This window comes from Clinocottus analis, unplaced genomic scaffold (assembly GCF_023055335.1).
Source record: "Clinocottus analis isolate CAN_PGR_092001 unplaced genomic scaffold, fCliAna1.0.p SCAF_58, whole genome shotgun sequence".
In the NCBI taxonomy this organism is placed as follows: Eukaryota; Metazoa; Chordata; class Actinopteri; order Perciformes; family Cottidae; genus Clinocottus; species Clinocottus analis.
The window spans coordinates 108,082-122,339 of NW_027176216.1; the positions used below are offsets into that span (position 1 = coordinate 108,082).

Sequence of the window (14,258 nt, forward strand, 5' to 3'; positions counted from 1 at the left end):
ATCAACAAAAACGTAAATACACTTTTGTTTTCAATCTTTTGTTTTCAATCAAAAGATTATTTTTGGGATGGAGGATTCATGGAGGACTAAATCTGTCTAATCTGGACCCCCGTCGCTCAGCTTAACCTTCTCCACGACGGCTGGGGCAAAACGTGAACCATCACTAGGTCTGAACAGGTTGGACAGGAACCAGAGAGGAACCATCACTAGGTCTGAACAGGTTAGACAGAAACCAGAGAGGAACCATCACTAGGTCTGAACAGGTTAGACAGGAACCAGAGAGGAACCAGCACGAGGTCTGAACAGGTTAGACAGGAACCAGAGAGGAACCATCACTAGGTCTGAACAGGTTAGACAGGAACCAGAGAGGAACCAGCACGAGGTCTGAACAGGTTAGACAGGAACCAGAGAGGAACCATCACTAGGTCTGAACAGGTTAGACAGGAACCAGAGAGGAACCATCACAAGGTCTGAACAGGTTGGACAGAAACCAGAGAGGAACCATCACTAGGTCTGAACAGGTTAGACAGGAACCAGAGAGGAACCATCACTAGGTCTGAACAGGTTAGACAGAAACCAGAGAGGAACCAGCACTAGGTCTGAACAGGTTAGACAGGAACCAGAGAGGAACCAGCACGAGGTCTGAACAGGTTAGACAGGAACCAGAGAGGAACCATCACTAGGTCTGAACAGGTTAGACAGGAACCAGAGAGGAACCATCACAAGGTCTGAACAGGTTGGACAGAAACCAGAGAGGAACCATCACTAGGTCTGAACAGGTTAGACAGGAACCAGAGAGGAACCATCACTAGGTCTGAACAGGTTAGACAGAAACCAGAGAGGAACCATCACTAGGTCTGAACAGGTTAGACAGGAACCAGAGAGGAACAATCACTAGGTCTGAACAGGTTAGACAGGAACCAGAGAGGAACCATCATCAGGTCTGAACAGGTTGGACAGGAACCAGAGAGGAACCAGCACGAGGTCTGAACAGGTTAGACAGGAACCAGAGAGGAACCATCACTAGGTCTGAACAGGTTAGACAGGAACCAGAGAGGAACCATCACAAGGTCTGAACAGGTTAGACAGAAACCAGAGAGGAACCATCACTAGGTCTGAACAGGTTAGACAGGAACCAGCACGAGGTCTGAACAGGTTAGACAGGAACCAGAGAGGAACCAGCACGAGGTCTAACAGGTTAGACAGGAACCAGAGAGGAACCAGCACGAGGTCTGAACAGGTTGGAGAGGAACCAGAGAGGAACCATCACAAGGTCTGAACAGGTTAGACAGAAACCAGAGAGGAACCATCACTAGGTCTGAACAGGTTGGAGAGGAACAGTTGACAAATCATCTGATGTTTTGTCTGTAAGACCTCCTTCAGCCTTAGAACACCGTCAGTCTGATCCAGTTAACCAGTTGTAAGCTGATTGGTCCTCAGCAGGGGGGATCTCACACACACACACACACACACACACACACACACACACTATTTTAGGAGTCCTTCCACTTCCCGTTTCAAATTAAGAGTCCGGTTTCTGTGAGAAAATAAATATGGTTTATTATATAAAACAGGAAGACAGAGTTCTGGATGATGAGATGGTTGTACATTTAATTCACTCTCACTGGGGGACATTTTGAATCTTAATCTGGATCCAAATCCTCTTTGAAGTTTCAAAATAAGAGCCTCACTATCATAATGATCAAGGTTTATTTGCAGTATAAAGTTATTTACATAAACAAAACAAACTAATAAATATTTTTTAAACTGAAAACACTTTAAAATATAAATGATGTATTGCACAGGTGAACTAAGGGCTGGATTCAGGTGCCCGTCTGGCTGCGATGCATCTTCATGATCAAAGTCCGGATCTCCTCGCGCTTCTGACGGACCCGTTGACGTGGAAACCAGTTGTCCAATCGCATCGGGAGCTCAAAGTGCACCACAGGGTTCTGGGGAGCCAATCAGAGAGCTGCATTTAGTTCAGAGAGACAGGTAACACCTGGGTCTCCTCTAAAGAACCACCAGGTAACACCTGGGTCTCCTCTAAAGAACCACCAGGTAACACCTGGTTCTCCTCTAAGAGAACCACCAGGTAACACCTGGTCCTTCTCTAGAGAACCACCAGGTGTGTGTGTACCTGGTCCTCCTCTAGAGAACCACCAGGTGTGTGTGTACCTGGTCCTCCTCTAGAGAACCACCAGGTGTGTGTGTACCTGCAGGAAGCTCTCTGCGTACTGCAGCAGGTAGAGTCCACAGTCGCTGCTGTTGTCCTGCTGAGGGACTCTGCAGCTGCAGCTCTTCACGCTGTCTGCTGTGAAGAGACGAGGGGTTCCTCTCCGGACCTCCCACTCCACCTGCAGGTACCTGAGACACGGAGAGAGAGAGACAGGGAGAGAGAGACAGACAGGGAGAGAGAGAGAGAGAGAGACAGGGAGAGAGTGAGAGAGAGAGACAGGGAGAGAGAGAGAGAGAGACAGGGAGAGAGTGAGAGAGACAGGGAGAGAGAGAGAGAGAGAGACAGGGAGAGAGTGAGAGAGAGAGACAGGGAGAGAGAGAGAGAGAGAGAGACAGGGAGAGAGTGAGAGAGAGAGACAGGGAGAGAGTGAGAGAGAGAGACAGGGAGAGAGTGAGAGAGAGAGACAGGGAGAGAGAGAGAGAGAGACAGGGAGAGAGTGAGAGAGAGAGACAGGGAGAGAGAGAGAGAGAGAGACAGGGAGAGAGAGAGAGAGAGACAGGGAGAGAGAGAGAGAGAGAGACAGGGAGAGAGTGAGAGAGAGAGACAGGGAGAGAGTGAGAGAGAGAGAGACAGGGAGAGAGTGAGAGAGAGAGAGAGAGACAGGGAGAGAGAGAGAGAGAGACAGGGAGAGAGAGAGAGAGAGAGACAGGGAGAGAGTGAGAGAGAGAGAGACAGGGAGAGAGTGAGAGAGAGAGAGAGAGACAGGGAGAGAGAGAGAGAGAGAGACAGGGAGAGAGAGAGAGAGAGAGACAGGGAGAGAGTGAGAGAGAGAGACAGGGAGAGAGTGAGAGAGAGAGAGACAGGGAGAGAGAGAGAGAGAGACAGGGAGAGAGAGAGAGAGAGACAGGGAGAGAGAGAGAGAGAGAGACAGGGAGAGAGTGAGAGAGAGAGACAGGGAGAGAGAGAGAGACAGGGAGAGAGTGAGAGAGAGAGAGAGAGACAGGGAGAGAGAGAGAGAGAGAGACAGGGAGAGAGAGAGAGAGAGAGACAGGGAGAGAGTGAGAGAGAGAGACAGGGAGAGAGTGAGAGAGAGAGACAGGGAGAGAGAGAGAGAGAGAGACAGGGAGAGAGTGAGAGAGAGAGACAGGGAGAGAGAGAGAGAGAGACAGGGAGAGAGAGAGAGAGAGACAGGGAGAGAGAGAGAGAGAGAGACAGGGAGAGAGTGAGAGAGAGAGACAGGGAGAGAGAGAGAGAGAGACAGGGAGAGAGAGAGAGAGAGAGAGACAGGGAGAGAGTGAGAGAGAGAGACAGGGAGAGAGAGAGAGAGAGAGAGACAGGGAGAGAGTGAGAGAGAGAGACAGGGAGAGAGACAGACAGGGAGAGAGAGACAGACAGGGAGAGAGAGAGAGAGAAAGACAGGGAGAGAGTGAGAGAGAGAGACAGGGAGAGAGTGAGAGAGAGAGACAGGGAGAGAGAGAGAGAGAGAGACAGGGAGAGAGTGAGAGAGAGAGACAGGGAGAGAGAGAGAGAGAGACAGGGAGAGAGAGAGAGAGAGAGAGACAGGGAGAGAGTGAGAGAGAGAGACAGGGAGAGAGAGAGAGAGAGAGAGACAGGGAGAGAGTGAGAGAGAGAGACAGGGAGAGAGACAGACAGGGAGAGAGAGACAGACAGGGAGAGAGAGAGAGAGAAAGACAGGGAGAGAGTGAGAGAGAGAGACAGGGAGAGAGTGAGAGAGAGAGACAGGGAGAGAGAGAGAGAGAGAGAGACAGGGAGAGAGTGAGAGAGAGAGACAGGGAGAGAGAGAGAGAGAGAGAGACAGGGAGAGAGTGAGAGAGAGAGACAGGGAGAGAGAGAGAGAGAGACAGGGAGAGAGAGACAGACAGGGAGAGAGAGAGAGAGAAAGACAGGGAGAGAGTGAGAGAGAGAGAGACAGGGAGAGAGTGAGAGAGAGAGACAGGGAGAGAGAGAGAGAGAGAGAGACAGGGAGAGAGAGAGAGAGAGAGAGAGAGACAGGGAGAGAGTGAGAGAGAGAGACAGGGAGAGAGTGAGAGAGAGAGACAGGGAGAGAGTGAGACAGCAGCGTCAAACAGTCCAGATTTTAAATAAGAGGAACTGACTCTCTGAGGAACCGGCAGACGTTATCGTGGTACGACAGCTTCAGGGAGTCCATGACGAGGACACACGGCCTGCAGAGGACAAGAAGACCAGAACCTCAACAGGAAGGACAGGAACCTCAACATGAAGACCAGAACCTCAACAGGAAGAGCAGAACCTCAACAGGAAGAGCAGAACCTCAACAGGAAGTCTTTGGATGTCCACATGTGAAAGTCGAGCAAACAAAGACTCACCTCTTCATCACCGTATCCCTCTGCCAGCTCTGCTGAGTGCACTCCTACAAAGTAAGAGACATTAACATTCTGGTTTGATCTTCATTTGCAGAACTCTGTCTTCCCTCAACAATAAAATAATAAACTAATAAACTCGTTTGCCTTCTCAAACATCAGTTTGTTAAGGAGGACAATCCTTTCGTGGAAATGTTGTGAAAAAAAATGAAAATATCAGAACAAAATATAAATAGGCCAGATGTTGCAAAGAAGTTATGCAACTAACGTGAAAATATATATTATTAATATTCTAACAGAATACTTACCGGTGGCTGCTGTGATCGCAGACTGAAGGTTGACGCGTTACCTGCAGGCCGCGTTGGTCCACCTAAGACACAAACAACAACCTGGAAGCTGCTTGCTGTAGTGCTTCACAATAAAAGCCCTGAAGTGCCTCGCTGATGAAAAGCTTAAATCTGATAGACTGATAGAATCCGTCTGAGTGTTTTTAGAGAAGAACATTCATACCTTTACTTTATTCTCCTCGGATACAACAGGAAGTAGAAAGCAGCTCACCTGTTAATCTCTGAAACTCTTGGTACTGAACCTCCTCCAGACCCGGGAAGCAGACCACCACCAGGAACCAGTGAGCTCTGTGGACACCAAGAACCACCATGCACCCAAATCCTCAACACTGATGCTTACTGCAGAGGACTCTTATTGTGAAACATCTGCAGGAAGTGGACAGTAGACAACCGACCACAATGTCGTCTTCCTGTGTGTCATTTAAATGTTTCAGTACCGAGAAACATGGTTTTCTTTGCTTCACTGAACAGTTTGTTAAACAATAATTCAACAAAATATTGTTCAAAAAGGTGTAAATGTTTTTAAAAATGGGAACACAATGTGATGTTTTAGTTTAAACCATAATCAAAAACGACTCATGAAAATGTGACAGAAATGCACAAAACAATGTCAGTGGTAGAAGGATTTCAAAAGGTACCGAGGGACAAGACGCAGTTCCACTTTTCTCAAACCCAGAAAGAAATGTTCTTACTCTTGATTGACAGGCACAAACAGGAAGTCTTTAGTGAAAATGTCGACGTGGCGGGTCCAGGTCTTCACCCTCTGATGCCTCATGTGACGATCGCTGAGAACAGACACAAAGCACAGACTGACTCTAGACCTGAGACACAAAGCACAGACTGACTCTAGGCCTGAGACACAAAGCACAGACTGACTCTAGACCTGAGACACAAAGCACAGACTGACTCTAGGCCTGAGACACAAAGCACAGACTGACTCTAGGCCTGAGACACAAAGCACAGACTGACTCTAGACCTGAGACACAAAGCACAGACTGACTCTAGGCCTGAGACACAAAGCACAGACTGACTCTAGGCCTGAGACACAAAGCACAGACTGACTCTAGACCTGAGACACAAAGCACAGACTGACTCTAGGCCTGAGACACAAAGCACAGACTGACTCTAGGCCTGAGACACAAAGCACAGACTGACTCTAGACCTGAGACACAAAGCACAGACTGACTCTAGACCTGAGACACAAAGCACAGACTGACTCTAGACCTGAGACACAAAGCACAGACTGACTCTAGGCCTGAGACACAAAGCACAGACTGACTCTAGGCCTGAGACACAAAGCACAGACTGACTCTAGGCCTGAGACACAAAGCACAGACTGACTCTAGGCCTGAGACACAAAGCACAGACTGACTCTAGACCTGAGACACAAAGCACAGACTGACTCTAGACCTGAGACACAAAGCACAGACTGACTCTAGACCTGAGACACAAAGCACAGACTGACTCTAGACCTGAGACACAAAGCACAGACTGACTCTAGGCCTGAGACACAAAGCAAAACACCTTGTCCACAGGAGTAGATTCATAAATTTCTGCGAGCTGACAGAAATAAGTGTGTCGTCTGCGTAAAGTCAGACCTTTTTCTGTATTTACTAAAAGGCTTGATTGTGAAAAGTAAAATAGGACGATTCAGATTATAGATGGGGAACATCTGTAGGAACCAAAGACAGACAATCAAAGTCTGATTGTTTCTGCAGCTAAAATGGTACAAATATGATAATAAATGAAAAGACAAAAATTACAAAAATGTGAATAAATACACAAAAACAGATATTCACATTTAATCGGAAGAAAGCTCCAAGAAAGTAATGTTTATTATAATTATTACGCTGGTTCCACGTGATCATAGATCTCGGTGTAGTACTCTTACGGGACAGAGGGGGCGCCGTCGTCTCTCCGTCTGCTCAGCTGTTTGTAGAAGAAGCTGCTGAAGACGTGGCTCCGCTCGGCCACCGAGCCACCGGCGCCCTCCAGGAGGAGGAACCTGCAGCAGGGGGACAGGTTGAGGACTCTGACCCCCTACTGGTGACGGACAGGAACTACGTCTAACCAAAGATACTGGACTTCATGAGAAGTCCCAACGGTTTTAAATCTTCAGGCTTGATTTCCTTCCGACAGACTGACTTGAGGTAGAAGTCGATGATGACGTCGTTGAGGAACTCGCCGCCGCTCAGACAGGCCAGGTCCTCCTTCGTCACCGTGATCCGGCCTTTGCAGGGCGACGCCGGGTACTGGATCAACCTGAAACCACACATAGGGGGTTCAATCCTGTCCATGTTACTTTAGCGTCTGGTGTTTACAGTCTGACCAGGTTTAACAGTCTGACCCGGTCCAGGTTCAACAGCCTGACCCGGTTTAACAGTCTGACCAGGTTTAACAGTCTGACCCGGTCCAGGTTCAACAGCCTGACCCGGTTCAACAGTCTGACCCGGTTTAACAGTCTGACCCGGTTCAACAGTCTGACCCGGTCCAGGTTCAACAGTCTGACCCGGTTCAACAATCTGACCCGGTCCAGGTTCAACGGTCTGACCCGTTTCAGGTTCAACAGTCTAACCCGGTTCAACAGTCTGACCCGGTCCAGGTTCAACGGTCTGACCCGGTTCAGGTTCAACAGTCTAACCCGGTTCAACAGTCTGACCCGGTCCTGGTTCAACGGTCTGACCCGGTCCTGGTTCAACAGTCTTACCCGGTTCAACAGCCTGACCAGGTCCAGGTTGCGTTACCTGGTGGGAAGCTGCTGCAGACCAGAAAGGTTCAGGTTTGACTTCTTATTCTTCTGGTTGTTTCTCCCCTGAAAAAGAAGAATTCACTTTTAATGGTTCAGAGTTTGAACGGAGAAGAGAAATGGGGACCTTGAGGAGTCTCACAGCAGAGTGACCCAGCAGTCCGAGGAGGTGCTGGTCCAGAGGAGGTGGGCAGCTGTGGAGCAGCAGGAGCCCGTCGGTCCACTCAAGAGGGGAGGTGGGCCCGCCGGAGGAGGAGCAGCCCTTCCTGTACTCCTCCATGTCCATGATGGAGGCCAGCAGGGCGGCCTGCAGCTCCTGCAGCTGCTCCTTCAGTACCAGCAGCAGGAAGGAGCATGCGGGCCCTGCAGGACCAGGAGGACGCATTAACACCTGGACCTAGAACCTCAAGGGCCCTGCAGGACCAGGAGGACACATTAACACCTGGACCTAGAACCTCAAGGGCCCTGCAGGACCAGGAGGACACATTAACACCTGGACCTAGAACCTCAAGGGCCCTGCAGGACCAGGAGGACACATTAACACCTGGACCTAGAACCTCAAGGGCCCTGCAGGACCAGGAGGACACATTAACACGTGGACCTAGAACCTCAAGGGCCCTGCAGGACCAGGAGGACACATCAACACGTGGATCTAGAACCTCATGGGCCCTGCAGGACCAGGAGGACACATTAACACCTGGACCTAGAACCTCAAGGGCCCTGCAGGACCAGGAGGACACATTAACACCTGGACCTAGAACCTCAAGGGCCCTGCAGGACCAGGAGGACACATTAACACCTGGACCTAGAACCTCAAGGGCCCTGCAGGACCAGGAGGACACATTAACACCTGGACCTAGAACCTCAAGGGCCCTGCAGGACCAGGAGGACACATTAACACGTGGACCTAGAACCTCAAGGGCCCTGCAGGACCAGGAGGACACATTAACACGTGGATCTAGAACCTCATGGGCCCTGCAGGACCAGGAGGACACATTAACACGTGGATCTAGAACCTCAAGGGCCCTGCAGGACCAGGAGGACACATTAACACGTGATCTAGAACCTCATGGGCCCTGCAGGACCAGGAGGACACATTAACACCTACTTGAAGGAAACTCAAGACTACATAAAGTAACTAGAAGACTACATGAAGGAACCAGAAGACTACATGAAGTAACCAGAAGACTACATGAAGGAACCAGAAGACTACATGAAGGAACCAGAAGACTACATGAAGTAACCAGAAGACTACATGAAGGAACCAGAAGACTACATGAAGGAACCAGAAGACTACATGAAGTAACCAGAAGACTACATGAAGGAACCAGAAGACTACATGAAGTAACCAGAAGACTACATGAAGTAACCAGAAGACTACATGTCAGTGCTGAATGAAGTAGGAGTGGGAGTTCCTGGTTCTCCAGTTTACCTGATGTGGTGGTGTGCTTGGAGGTCTGGTTGGAGGTCTGGTTGGGGGTCTGGTTGGGGGTCTGGATGGGGGTCTGGATGGGAGTCTGGATGGAGCAGAGCTCCCTCTGCAGTATGTTGGCCTGAGCGTCCGTCACCCACAGGAAGAGCAGCGAGGGGGCGGGGCCTTCCCAGCCAGCCAATAGGGCCCCGCCCTGAGCCACGCCCCCATCGCAGACCCCGTAGCCCCGGACTTGAGACGCCACCAAGGTCACCTCCCCGTCCTGGACGCCTGCGAGGAGGAACCGTCACCACCTGTTCTCGTTTACGCGTCCTCTCATGACGCAAATACAATATTTACCTTTCAGGGGAACGATGAAGCCGCTCTCATTGATCTGGAACAAACAAACATGAAACATCTTTTGTTTTCTTCTGTTGTCTTCGAGGTGAAAAAGAGTGGAGCTCGTTGACCTCGTGACCTCTAGCGACGCTCTGAACTTCCTTCTGCGTCTTCAGTGATCGTTAAAGACGGATCAACGACATAATAATTAATAAAACATGTGTTTATACTTTAATGTGTGTACTTTATTTCCTCCTTTCCTTCCCTGTATGCAGCTGTAGAATAATGAATAATGAAATAATAAACTGACTCACCATCATCCTCCCGTTGGCGTCGGCGTGCGTCAGGCCGGCGTGAAGCGCCACGAAGTCCAGCTGGAGGAAGGGAGGAGGAAGAGGACGAGAGTTGTTCTCGTCTTCTTCCTCCTTGCAAGTCTGGAAATCACAAAAGAATTTATTATCTTTATTATTGTGTTATAGTTATTTATATTATGAAAGATGTTAATAATATCCCTATTACATGAACGTATATTATTGCTCAGCTGATGATGAAGAGGTCTCGTACCTTCGTCTTCTCCGGTTCCTCCACCCGACTCTGTGACGCTCCGTGTCCTTCGTCATCTTTATCTTCCTCTTCCTCACTGGAGAGGACAACTGAGGAAGGAAGAGGATGTGATCAACATCTTTGATAATAATCAATAACTTTAAGCATATGAACTTTTTGATTATTATAATTGTTATGATTTATTACTATTGTGTGATTATTGCGTATTAATATCCTGGTGTGATTTATTATAAATATCATAATTCATCATCATTAGTGGTCATTAATATAAATATTGTAATATAAATATCATTATAGTGCTCTGACTCACTGGGTTCAGTGGCTGTGTTCCTGGGTTTCTTCAGGTGAAGACGACGGCCGCTCGTCTTCCTCCCTCTGAATTCCCTCCATCTCTTCCTCTCCTTTTCTCTCACGTCGTCCATCTGGCTGCCAAGCCACGCCCCCCGGTCCAGGCTCCGCCTCCTCGGTGACATCACGGAGGCCGCGTCGTCTTCTGACGTCTGGTCTGACCCCGAGGAAGACGAGTTCCTCTTCTTCTGCGGGTTAAAGGAACAGTTGCTGTCTTTACCTTCCTCCTCATCTTCCTCACGTGAGACGTCAATGACTTTTGACCTCTACCTTCTCTTCTGAGTCCCATTGGCCTGGCGCTGAGGGACTCAAATTCCCAGCATGCCCCTCACCCCTCAGCTCAGCCAGAGAGTCCAGCGAGTCCACAGAGACTCTGTGAGGCGAGGCTGAAGTCACAGTGTTATTAAATATCCATTATTAAATATTAAACCAGCAGGATGATGTCATCAACAATGTTACCACGATGTCATCAACAATGTTACCATGAACTGACCTTTCTTCTTCTGTGGTGGGGACGGACACTCGGGGCTCACATCAGGCAGAAGCAGACGGTCTGACGCTCTCTTAGGGCGCCACCTGGTGGAGGAACACGGAGAGCTCAACTCACTGCACAGAACTATAAAAACACCGGATTCAACACGTTTACTTATTAAACATCACTTATTAAATAACTCAACTCACCTGTTAAAAGAAACCAAAGACTCAGCTCCAGACTGTGATTGGCTGCTGGTGCTCCTCTGTGATTGGCTGCAGAAGCTCCTCTGTGATTGGTGGCTCCAGCCTCCTCTGTGATTGGCTGCAGGAGCTCCTCTGTGATTGGCTGCAGGAGCTCCTCTGTGATTGGCTGCAGGAGCTCCGACAGAGGAGCCGTTGAGTCCGAGCAGCGTCTTGACGACATTCCTGAAGTTCGGAGCGCTGGATGCAGGTTTAACGTGTTTAGGAGATTTTCATGGTTATGAATATTTCATCTACTGTCATGAACACTGTGACCAATAGGGGGCGCTTTACAAACCTCTGTCTGTGAACTGAGGAGCCCTGTGAGTTCCCAGCATGCATGCTGTCTGCTCTGCAGGACTGATGCCCATAACTCTGTTGTGACCAAACGAGACCAAGAAACACACATTAGATCACACCTCCCTGGAGACATGCCACGTCCCAGCCTGCTTCAAGGCCTCCACCATCATTCCCGTCCCCAAAAACCCAGGATCTCAGGACTCAATGACGACAGGCCCGTCGCCCTGGCCTCTGTGGTCATGAAGTCTTTTGAGCGCCTGGTCCTGTCCCACCTCAAAGACATCACCGACCCTCTGCTGGCCCCCCTGCAGTTTGCCTACAGAGCCAACAGGTCTGCAGACGATGCAGTCAACATGGCCCTGCACTTCATCCTCCAGCATCTGGACTCCCCAGGAACCTACGCCAGGGTCCTGTTTGTGGACTTCAGCTCTGCTTTTAACACCATCATCCCGTCCCTGCTGCAGGACAAGCTCTCCGAGCTGCACGTGCCAGACTCCACCTGCAGGTGGATCACAGACTTCCTGTCTGACAGAAAGCAGCATGTGAAGCTGGGGAAACACGTCTCTGGCTCCAGGACCACCAGCACCGGTTCCCCCCAAGGCTGCGTTCTTTCCCCTCTGCTCTTCTCGCTGTACACCAACAGCTGCACCTCCAGTCACCAGCCCGTCAAGCTCCTGAAGTTCGCGGACGACACCACCCTCATCGGTCTGATGAGTCCGCCTACAGGGGGGAGACTGAGCACCTGGTGACCTGGTGCAGCAGAACAACCTGGAGCTCAACGCTCTGAAAACAGTGGAGATGGTTGTGGACTTCAGGAAGAGCACCCTGGACACAAACTCTTCGAGTCCCTTCCCTCTGGCAGGAGGCTGAGGTCCATCAGGACCAGGACCTCCAGCCACACTAACAGTTTCTACCCAGCAGCAGTCGGGCTCATCAACAGAACCAGGTCCACTGACTGACTCTGTCTCCCCCACGACCTTCCCTCCTCTCCTTCTCTCTCTTCTCTCTACCCTCCCTTCTCTCTTCTCCCTCCTCTCTCTCTTCTCTCCCTCCTCTCTCTCCCCTCCCCTCTCTTCTCTCTCTTCTCCCTCCTCTCTCTCTTCTCTCCCTCCTCTCTCTCCCCTCCCCTCTCTTCTCTCTCTTCTCCCTCCTCTCTTCTCTCTCCTCTCTCTTCTCTCTCCTCTCTCTTCTCCCTCCTCTCTCTTCTCTCTCCTCTCTCTTCTCCCTCCTCTCTCTTCTCTCTCCTCTCTCTTCTCCCTCCCCTCTCTCCTCTCCCTCCTCTCTCTTCTCCCTCCTCTCTCTTCTCTCTCTCTCCTCTCACTTTCAACAATCATTACCTCATTCCGTGCACTTTACTTTACCTTTACTTTTATTGTTATTATTATTATTGATCGCTACCTGTATTTCTTATTTTTTAATTGCATCACTAATTATTTACTGCATATTTACTGCACCTTACTTACTTTGTACTTACTTATTACTTGTTTATCCAAATTTTATTTTATACTTTCTCTTGTATAGTTAAATGTTCTCTGCTCTTGTTGTTGTTGTTGTTGTTGTGATGCACCTTCCGCCAGGATAAATTCCTCGTTTGTACTTACGTGGCAATAAAAAGTTTCTGATTCTGTAATACCCTAACCCTCTATATACCTAACCCTAACTTAAAGGAAACCGCATATCAGTAAAACCACCTTAAAAGAACTCACAGATCTGTAATACCACCTTAAAAAAGGCTACGAGATCAACAATACCACCTTAAGATACTAACAGTACGGGGAAAAAAGCTGACAGATCAGTAATACCCCTTAAATGAGCCAATTGTCCAGAAATACCACCTTAAATTCGGGGGCGGAGCTCTGAAGGCGGGCCAGCGGTGACGTATGCATGGGGGCGGAGTCAGAACCCGTTGAACGTTTCTTCTTGGGAATCTTGAACGGAGACGCCATACTGAAGAAAGTACACAAAAGTACACGCTAATACACACAAGTACTGCACCGGTGGGCGTGTCCGCCGCTGGCAGGCGGTAGCGGGAGGTTCCTGCTGAAACCCGGCTGTGTGTTCAGAGGCATGGAGGCAGAAACACTGACAGCTATCTGTATCCTGGCTGCTAGCTGCGGCACACACACACACACACACACACACACACACGAAGGAAGCACTGCCTCTCGGGAAAGGGGAGCTGCGGGTTTAGCAGTGTGCCGAATTAACCACAATATTCAACTTATTCATGAACAAACTTCAATTATGTAATTTTGTATTCATACATTAAAATGTAAGCCGTAGAAAGTAAAAAAAAGTCATTCTGAACGGGGCTCCTGCTGAAGATGCACACACGTTGCCGTCGCTGGTTCCGTCCTTACGAGGAAACACAGGACGTTTGAGACGTTAACGGGACGATTGGCCGGCGTCTGGTTCCGTTCTTAAGTTTAATGACGTGACCTTTCAGTCGTTAACGGGACGATAAATTAAATCACCAACCGGACGCCAGCTGGAGGAGACGCAATCCGCCGGGAAGCTTCTTCTGTTGTTAAATGCTGCGGAACTCTCGCGCGGCTTCATGCCGAGATGACGGCTGACGATACAGCGACGTCACGTCAGCTTCAGGAGCTTTACGTGTTGACGTCACAAAAAACGTAACTTTATTTAGGTGTTTGCGAATGGATTTGTATTTTATATAATTATAAAAACCTTATTATTATTGCTAATATTACTACAAATATTAATATTACTATCACAAGAAATATAATCATTATTACTGTTATTAATAATATCGCTAATAGTATTATTAGTATAATTATTACTACAAATATTAATATAATTACCACTATTGATACTATTATAATTATTACTAGTAGTATTATTGTTGCTATAAATATGATCATTATTAGTATTGTTATTACGAGTAATGGAAGTGGAAAATAAAAGTATTATAAATTCCGGACATTACTTGTAATGAAATATTTTTAGA

At 48.8% G+C, this 14,258-nt stretch overlaps 1 protein-coding gene across 5 annotated transcripts; it reads right to left on the reverse strand.

Moving 5' to 3' along the window:
• Nucleotides 1-1,543: 1,543 nt before the first annotated feature.
• Nucleotides 1,544-13,867, reverse strand: senp7b (SUMO specific peptidase 7b). 5 transcript variants are annotated; one of them, XM_068601988.1, is made up of 22 exons: nt 13,769-13,867; nt 13,126-13,237; nt 11,289-11,365; nt 10,958-11,191; nt 10,770-10,852; nt 10,547-10,662; nt 10,239-10,464; nt 9,929-10,017; nt 9,679-9,798; nt 9,386-9,419; nt 9,047-9,316; nt 7,757-7,977; nt 7,613-7,680; nt 7,014-7,130; nt 6,760-6,873; nt 5,561-5,653; nt 5,080-5,156; nt 4,830-4,891; nt 4,528-4,571; nt 4,297-4,365; nt 2,217-2,367; nt 1,544-1,952 (listed from the first exon to the last, which is right to left on the reverse strand). In XM_068601988.1, exons 2-22 carry the CDS (start codon nt 13,234-13,236, stop codon nt 1,824-1,826), a joined length of 2,505 nt encoding a protein of 834 aa, XP_068458089.1. In that variant the 5' UTR covers nt 13,237; nt 13,769-13,867; the 3' UTR covers nt 1,544-1,823. The 5 variants fall into 5 exon arrangements, with proteins under 5 accessions (XP_068458089.1, XP_068458088.1, XP_068458092.1 ...); XM_068601987.1 differs by having other exon boundaries at nt 13,555-13,822; XM_068601991.1 differs by lacking the exon at nt 13,126-13,237 and having other exon boundaries at nt 13,769-13,849.
• Between the last annotated feature and the right edge of the window lie 391 nt (nt 13,868-14,258).